General features: G+C 37.6%; 1 protein-coding gene across 1 annotated transcript in view; it reads right to left on the reverse strand.

Annotated features, from left to right (window-relative positions):
- Positions 1–2,331: 2,331 nt before the first annotated feature.
- The window catches only part of MTDH (metadherin), a 19,608-nt gene continuing 13,451 nt past the window's right edge, over positions 2,332–8,488 (reverse strand). Inside the window, exons 8-12 of the mRNA XM_072410863.1 lie at positions 8,194–8,318; positions 7,335–7,454; positions 6,468–6,578; positions 5,281–5,434; positions 2,332–4,902 (exon numbers count right to left, since the gene is read on the reverse strand). Of these exons, the coding sequence (XP_072266964.1) occupies positions 4,832–4,902; positions 5,281–5,434; positions 6,468–6,578; positions 7,335–7,454; positions 8,194–8,318 (581 nt within the window). The 3' untranslated portion in view covers positions 2,332–4,831. The remainder of the gene's footprint in view (positions 4,903–5,280; positions 5,435–6,467; positions 6,579–7,334; positions 7,455–8,193; positions 8,319–8,488) is intronic.

Raw genomic sequence — 8,488 nt, forward strand, 5'->3', positions numbered from 1 at the left:
ATGAGGCAGGTAAATAGTACGTCTACATATGTTAGAAAATTGTCATTCAAGAAGAACAATTCTCAATGGACAAGCTTTCTCAGAGTGGCATATCTACCTATAATACTAAACATACGGTAATACATAATGCTAAATATACCCATATAGTCGTTACTTGATGACATCTGTACACATGGTCGAGGATGACAGATAACAACCAGAGCAAATCATTGTAGATTATCATTTTTTTTATGTCGTTACTTACAGTATTTACCATGCGTCAGTAAACCTTTTTGCATATCAATTATTTAGTGTCTTAAAGTAGTTGCAATCACATACAAACTGCACAAAAAAAGGTCACATGAGTTTCTATTAAAATAACAACCAAAAATCAATTCACTTTGTGCAGATGTATTGTCACCATTAATCATATCAACCAGGTTGCAATCCAAATTTTTCTTCTTTAAGTTTGAAAGAATCCTATTGGCTGCTGTAAAGACAGATTTTTATTTTTTGCCTAGCACCTTGATGACCATGGATTACATTATGATGTCAGGTTGGGGAACGTAACCTACAACCTCATCGCCTGCATACTGTGATCTTGTCTATAAACAACTCTAATCCAATAACATGCCAAGTCTGATTTAAACTGTCTGGGGATTAAAGGGGGTAATCTGCTTTAGCCTTGTCCTGGTTTCTTGGTACTCTATTGTAAAATTGTTCCTGTGTATAATATATATTTATATATATATATATATATATATATATATATATATTATGTGTAGCAGTATTAAATGGAGAATAGATGAAGAATTCAATTCAAGACAATGCCAGTTATGACTCCCCGAGCGTGGGGAGTCATACACAGATCATGTAACTAGACAGGACACTCATTCTCAGCTTCACTTTAGCCTTTGCTTCCGAAATAAGCAGGCAGAGTGACAATTATACAGACATATCTTGGTGACTGGACAGTACTCCAATGGTGCTCAAGGGTTCCGCCAAACCTTTGGGGTTTTGCAAAGCCAACATGTACATGTTCATGGCTGCATTGTGGTCTTCCCTCTCCAGCATTTCTTATCTTCCTACTGGCCTGTAAAGCCACATTTCACACTCTGCAACTAAAATCTAGTGCATAATGAGACCTACTATAGAAGAACCATGAGAAGTCTCTTCTTGATCTTAGCAAACAGTCAAACACCCAATGTATATTTTCAAGCAATTACAGAAATAAATTGTTGATCTTGCCATAAATCAGCATCCTTGTCACTCCTTATAGACCGAACTAAAAGAATAATTTTAAACTATTATCTGTAATCCAATAAATCCCCTCTCTTAATTTCATGGAGAAGAAAAGATTATGTCCTGGTTGTAGTTTGAAAAAAGAAATAAAGGAAGTTGGGGGATACCAATGGATTCCTCTATAGTGCAGAGTAAGCATAGCCACACGGGACAGGACATGTGTTATTTTTCTTGTTAGGAGATGAAAACAACAGATGATAAAGCTAATGCAGCAAATTTGTCTAACTAGGCTCCTAGGAGAACCAATATATTTGCATACCCTACAGCATGCTGCAAGTTAGGGTGATTCCACAGAGTTCACTTTCGGAGCATGAAATCACTCGAGTCTATGTACGGAGAAGATCAGTGCCACATTGAACACAGCCGAGGGTCATAAGATTGTAATGTGTGCTGTGAACATAAACTGAGTGCAAGGCTTTTTTAAATTTTGTAAAGATTAAGGACCATGTCAGTCAACCATGCTTCCTTTTCAACTATATAGGAGTTAGTAACCATTATGTGCTTGTGGTTGCTTTCACATGGCAGTGAATTGGAGCACTATTCAGGGTTGCTTTCCCATCTCTGAAGGAGAGCCGCACCGTACAACACATATATCAACCTACTGGCAGTTTTGCCAGTCCTCCATCCAGAGAAACAGCAGTTTGCTATGTAGCTGGGAGCGGGGTGACGCTGTCATTCTCTACCCTCTGCGTAGAGCAGAACAGCAATTTTTTTAGAGCACTTGTTCATGCATCATTCAGTCTTTTGAATTATTGAACGTGTGTACATCGCCTAAGAGTTGCATTCTTCCTACTGCCCAACACACTAATGTAAAAATGTTAAAAAGGTCAAAAAACAGTCTGGATGTCCTGTAAAAATATACTTTAGGAAGAAAAAGTGCTAGTGCTGTTCACCCAAAATTGCTGTTCAGGAGGAGCAAACAAAAGTTATTACTCATTTTATTCCCCCAAACAGAAGGCGTTTTCCTTTAGTGGTTTACCACACCTTGTGTGATCTGACTAGTGCATTAAAAACCCCTTGATTGCAAATAATGACCTGATGGACACATACTTTATTTGCAAGATTTATTTAAAGAAAATCAACTTAGAAATATCACCAAATTAAACAAAAAAAAATATGAACATGAAAACTTAATGGTCATGTTCTTGAAAATCTATTTTTTTGTTTTAATAATACATCTGTGTAAAAATTAGTATTGAAATCAGGAAATCCCAACGCCTCTGTGGACCTGTACTCTGCACACAATGAACACTGACATTTGGAAGGTATAAACGTTTAACCCATCCAACGCCTCTGGTAAATCTGTAAACAGTTGTATTGAATAATACAGAGAAGAAAAAAAATACAAAAACCACTGGAGCTGCAGTTCCATGATAACCAGATTCTAGATGCTCTTTAATCTAGTGCAAGTCTGAAATGAAAGAAAGTAATTCATTACTATGAGCAACAACACCTTAATTCTAGTTATCAGCCAGTGTCCACCTTCTGATCAGTGGGTTCATCCTAGAAAAATGGCAGTTTACATTGTTCTTTGGTGCAGGCTGCACATTAAATTGATTCTGTTGTCAAATGACAGGCACAGCCACCCGTTACTGATCTGTCACATGTAGCTTTCCAAAGAGTGAAAAGTTTAGCCAGGGAAGCCCCACTTATCCCCAAATACCTAAATCCAGTGTCACATGATGCACCATGTTGTCTTGTCCTCTTGCATGGCCACATTGCAGCCAGGGAGATGAGGACATTGCCCGGCTTCAGGACACTAAGCGTGTGAAGACATCATATTGATGGACGGCAACAAGACGATTTAGAAGAGGGAGAGGCCCTGATGTCCGCTCTGAAACCCAGATCTCCCCTCCCAGAAGAGGACCACAAGGCCGATTTACATAAGTAAATAAGGAATGCAAGGGTGGCTGTTTTTATTTTTAGTTGTAACAGGGTTTCTTTAAGCAGGGCTTAGTTTCCTTCTTTTGGGTCCAGAAAATCCAAAATATTGAAAAAAAAGGGACAAAAGACTTGATTTAGGCTGCTGATCAGAACCAATAGTTATTACAGAGAGCATGTTATGTCCTATTCTCAGGTACAGTAAAGAGAAACATTTTTACATGGCTTTTTTTATGTCCACAGCTTTTCCTAGCTTGCTGCTGCAAAGAACATTTGGTAAGGTTATGTACAAAGTCCGACTTACCATGCAGTAGAAGGAATAGATACAAAGTTAACTAAGTTTTAATAAAATAAAATCACATTGCCTGCAAATGGTGATAAAACCACACGCGGTTTTTTTTTTTTAAATCAACATAGCCCGAAGCTGGCAATACTTACAACTACAGATGTATTTATTTTTATTATAAAAACACTAACTTCCGTCACGAAGTCTAAATACTAGAGTTTAAGGCAGGAAAAAAAAAAAAGAAAGGATTCCTGATTATTGAAGGTCTTAACATCAATTAAAGCTGTCTGAAGCCACCATGCCCAATCCAAAAAAAGAAAAACAGTATAATTCACGTTAACAGATAAAAATGGCTGCATAATCAATTCTTTTTTTTTTTTTTTCAGGACCAAGTCGAGAAGAATCTGTGAATGATGGCCCTCACAATAAACACGACTGGTTAGCCACACTACGGCTAGAGTGCAAGTATTAAAAATTCATTAGGAACATAATACAGTATAAGAAGTGACAAACAAATCACATAATGCCACGCCTTAAAGAGTACCTGTCGCGCATACAGACAAGAAGCAGCCCTATTGTTTTCTTTGAGCCTTTCTAATTAAGTTAGTTATCTAATCTGTGTTGAATCTAAAGTACATATTCCCATGAATACTGCATCCATCCAAAAAACAGCTGCTTCCTTCTAAGGCGACTAGGAGTCTTTCCTTAAAAAAAAAAACAAAAAGAAAATAATACCCCAATACAAAAAAATGGAGGACAATGCTAGTGGAGCAAACATCCTAAAGTAAATGACAATGATTCATACATTCACCAGTTCACAATCCATTCGTTTGATCAGGGCTTGAAGGTTCACACAAACATCACTTGACACTCTTGCACTGCACATGATACTATGGGGTAATGTGCTGCGCTACTGTATAACAATAGCCTTTGATATTAAAATGACACAAGAAAATACAAAGATGTTTCCATGTATAGATAGCAGAAATGTTACTTCACAAAAAAAATCATCCCAGCTTGTTGAACGCAGAGGCTGGGTAGGGCACAAAATGAATGTAAACAGGTCACCGTTTTGTAAAATCAGGAATTAAAGTTTTTTGCTTTATCAGTATATCAAATGAAAGTTCTCAGTTGGCAAATGTGGGATCTTCAAAGTGTTTTTTTTTTTTTTTTTTCCTTTGTTGCTCGACGTTCTTGATCTTGTGGGTGTGAATCTCGAGTTCCTTGTGTTCTTCTACCTGCCTTTAGGGAGGTCACGTTGACAGTAGTTGCTTTAAAAATGCAGAATTCTCTTTATAAAATTCTGTACAAGTTCACAAATTATTGCATAAACAGCGTCACCTTCAAGAGCATCTGAATGGTGTTCCAGTGATGAAAGGGCGATCACGTTTCCCTTCTGGCTTTTTTCTTCTTTTTCACTTGTTTAGGGGATTCCCAATTCTCTTCAGACTTGGCTGAAAACACACAATTTACACACAGTTTTTAATTTCACAGTTTTTAATTAGAAACAAAATGCTTTCAGAGCCTCCCTGTACCAGTAACAGTTTCAGAATCAGAAAAGGGAAACAAGCTGTGTTAAATGAAGCGTTTTAAGGAACAGGCACTGAATACTAACTAAAGACTGACATACCGTTAAACAAGAAAGAGATGGAAGTCTGCCCTAGGTAATAGGGAAGTGGAAAAGTATAGTTAATCATGGACCATATAATGGACTTTATAATCATGGAGTTTATATTTAAACTATACCTCCATCACGCACATAGAGAAAGCAGTATGTAATCAAATGTTTCTTACTAAATAATATCAACTACCCAAAGGATGGTTAATATTACCTTGTGATGGTGGGGGCACAATGTTTTGCTTGGTATTGGCAGTGCTGGCCTCTTGTGGCTGCTGCGCTAGTGATGAGTTCTTCTCAGAAATGTTATGCATGGTAGATACTGAAGACTCAGTGAACACTGTATGCACACGTGTCTCCTTCAAAGTCTGTGAACAGAATACAAAAAGGGAAACCACTGTTAAGACTTGTTTACAAAAATTCTTAGATTTAATGAAAACCCACAATTTCCTGAAAACAACCAATTAAGTTTGTTGCTGTGATCTGAACATCTGAACCATAAGAAGTAGATTGTTGACAAATAGCCCACAGCATTCATGATTAAACAGGTTTGTGGGTATACAGCCATGACAGTAGAACTTTTACCAGTTTACTATACTCTTGGCAGAAAGGGGCTGTTGCTGAAACCATCAACTAAAATAAAACTATTCTCTGCAAAGCTATTCATGTCTTCTGCTGCTGTACCACCAATTTTGCAGTAGAGAAGTTTCTTCAGAATCTGACATTTTTTTTATGAGTATTTGATTACAGGTCCCCCACTGTGCACCGTGGTTTTATTGCTGACCTCCTTGCCATGCAAAAGAATTCACTGTAGCGGGGAACCAGCAATTTATACATGGGGGTTTGTGTAAAATCATCCAGGGCTCAAAGCAATTGCACTTCATAAAGCTGGGCATCAGCGCTTGATCACACATTGGTGAGGCTGCACAGGACAACACTTGGGAGAAAGTAGGTAATGTGGCAAAAGCTGCTCATCTATATTTATTCCCGCTGGACCAATGTACTGGGTTCCAAATACAGCTCTGCTTTAAACTTCCAATGGATAACAATGATCCTTCATGTGCAAATTATAGGCCGTTAACATTCAAAATATACTGTCTTAGAATTATAAGTATGCATATTAAAATATAACATACATATATATATATCGTATTTTTCGGACCATAAGACGCACTTTTTTATATATATATATATTGAGGTCAGTAGACTAAACAACCCCTAGGATTAGTGTTGGTGGTGTACACAATAAAAGCCTCCAGCATTGGTGTCAGCAGAAGCAATAAAACCCCCAATATTGTGGGCTGTACATTGAAAGTCTGCGGTCTGGATGTTGAGCCCCAGGAGTTTAAATGCAGCCAACAGTGTTTTTCTCTCATTCTGAACTACCAATTATAAATTTACCTCTTTCGGTTCATGACTTTTTCCAATGGCTGATGGGATAATTACAGGAGGTGGAGAAGGGGTAGAATCCTCTTTATGATCATCCAAGGTTTCCCTTGTGCCTTCTGTTTCCTGAAAGATTAAAGAAAAATGAGTTAAGCAAGCTTTTCAAACACAGAAGGGCCAGATGTCTTCAAAACCACCTCAGCTCACCAGCTTGTACAGAATGGAATTATGGGGATATCGTTTTTAAAATAAGAAACTTGATCTTTTACTAGAGAAAGACACAAAATGGCAACCCTACTAACAGAATGTGCATATGCTAGGTCCTATATTTACCATACATGTATGCTGCAGATGAAAAGCACATCACACGTACTGCCAATGCATGCATGCAACATTTTCAGAAAGCCCTGTGTTCCATCATTACCTCTAGAAAATTACTATGCCATCACCAAACATAGGGAAGTAGAATGCACTGTTCCTCCAAAAACAGTATTTAAAATTTACAAATAAAAAGTCAAATGAAATAGCAAAACCCCAAATGGATTTCAGTTTTAGGCAGATCTTGCCCAATGCAATCGAAATTCTTGTGTTTTTTGTGCAATGCTCCATGATAAGGAAACATTACCTAACTTTACCCTCTGACAAGTAGCAGTTAACACTTCCTGGGGCTCCTAGCTGTCTTACCTGGCTATTCCTGACATCTAGTGATCACCTGACCAGGGTACCATGTCAGCTATGCCACCAGACGAAACCATTAAAGCCTGGACACCAGGTAAGTGTATGTGTGTAAAATGATAGCTATTCAAGACCGGTGATACTTATTACCAGAGAAATGCCTTTAAGTTCTGCTTGAACTGTGTCTATTGCTGCTGCAACTCATACCTGGGTAGGAGAATCAGACTCATCAACCTGCTTCTTCTTCTTTTTTTTCTTCTTCTTGGTTTTGCTGCTGGCAGAAGTTTGGGCGGTTGATTCCTCCTTTTCTTTTTCATCATCAGAAACCTGAAACCAAAAAAAAAAAGTTTGTTGTTTGTCTATTACAAAGTAATAGAACAGTGAAACTCACACAAAGGAGTACCGAACATGACATTAGCAAAATAAAGCTAGTAGAACGTTGACAGTTTGGTGTGATTATTACCAATATATGTACTTACTGGCGTCTATATGAGTGCCTCTGACATGAACAAGAATCTTCAAAATGTAATGTGCCACAGATAGGATAGTCAGGGAAACTAGGACTTGGAAAGTATGGGAAGAGGTGTAAAAAATCAGCTTAAAAGGTGGTAGGATGGGGGAAGTTAGTGGTGGATTGCTGGATGTGACCATTTGCCCAACATGCTGAGGGTTAATAAAAATCTTGGTAAAGGGTTCTATGGTTAGATTTAAAATGAGAATGACACATAAAAGATTTATTAAAAGGTCAGTGGGCCCATCCAGGAGATGAATGACACAAAAATACAAATCTGTATTTTATGTATTAACTGGTAATCAGAAGTTATCAAACATTCTTGTGATCCACTCACCCCTTCTAAATGACAAATTATGACAAGGAAGTAGACAGGAACTGTTCCAACTGCCCTGCCTCCTGCTTTCCTTATGACGTCCAATTAACATCAAGGACATTGTCTAACAACTTGAATTCATGGGGGGTGCTGCATTTAATAGGCAGAAAAAAAACCTGGGCAAGCCATTTTTCCCCACAAATAGAACCAAAACTAGGTGAATCTGTAATACAATTTACCTTTGGAACTTCTTTCTCAGTTTCTTCGATTTGTGGAGGGGGCACTGGTTCCTCTTCTCCATAGTTCCCCCATACCTCTGCTGGTGCATTCCAGTCAGAACTGGGGTCAGCTGAACTTATACCATCTAAAAAAAAAAAAAAAAAAAAAAAAAAAAAAATAAATAAAATTAAACTGTTTATTTAGAGGCAAATTTATTATACAACTTTCCTTCTACATCTAAGTGTCTACAGAAAAAAAAAAAACCAAGACTAAAAAAAAAAAAAATACTGGCATTACCAGGCTCTGCACAAAAAG

Source organism: Pyxicephalus adspersus, chromosome 5 (assembly GCF_032062135.1).
Source record: "Pyxicephalus adspersus chromosome 5, UCB_Pads_2.0, whole genome shotgun sequence".
Taxonomy (NCBI): Eukaryota; Metazoa; Chordata; class Amphibia; order Anura; family Pyxicephalidae; genus Pyxicephalus; species Pyxicephalus adspersus.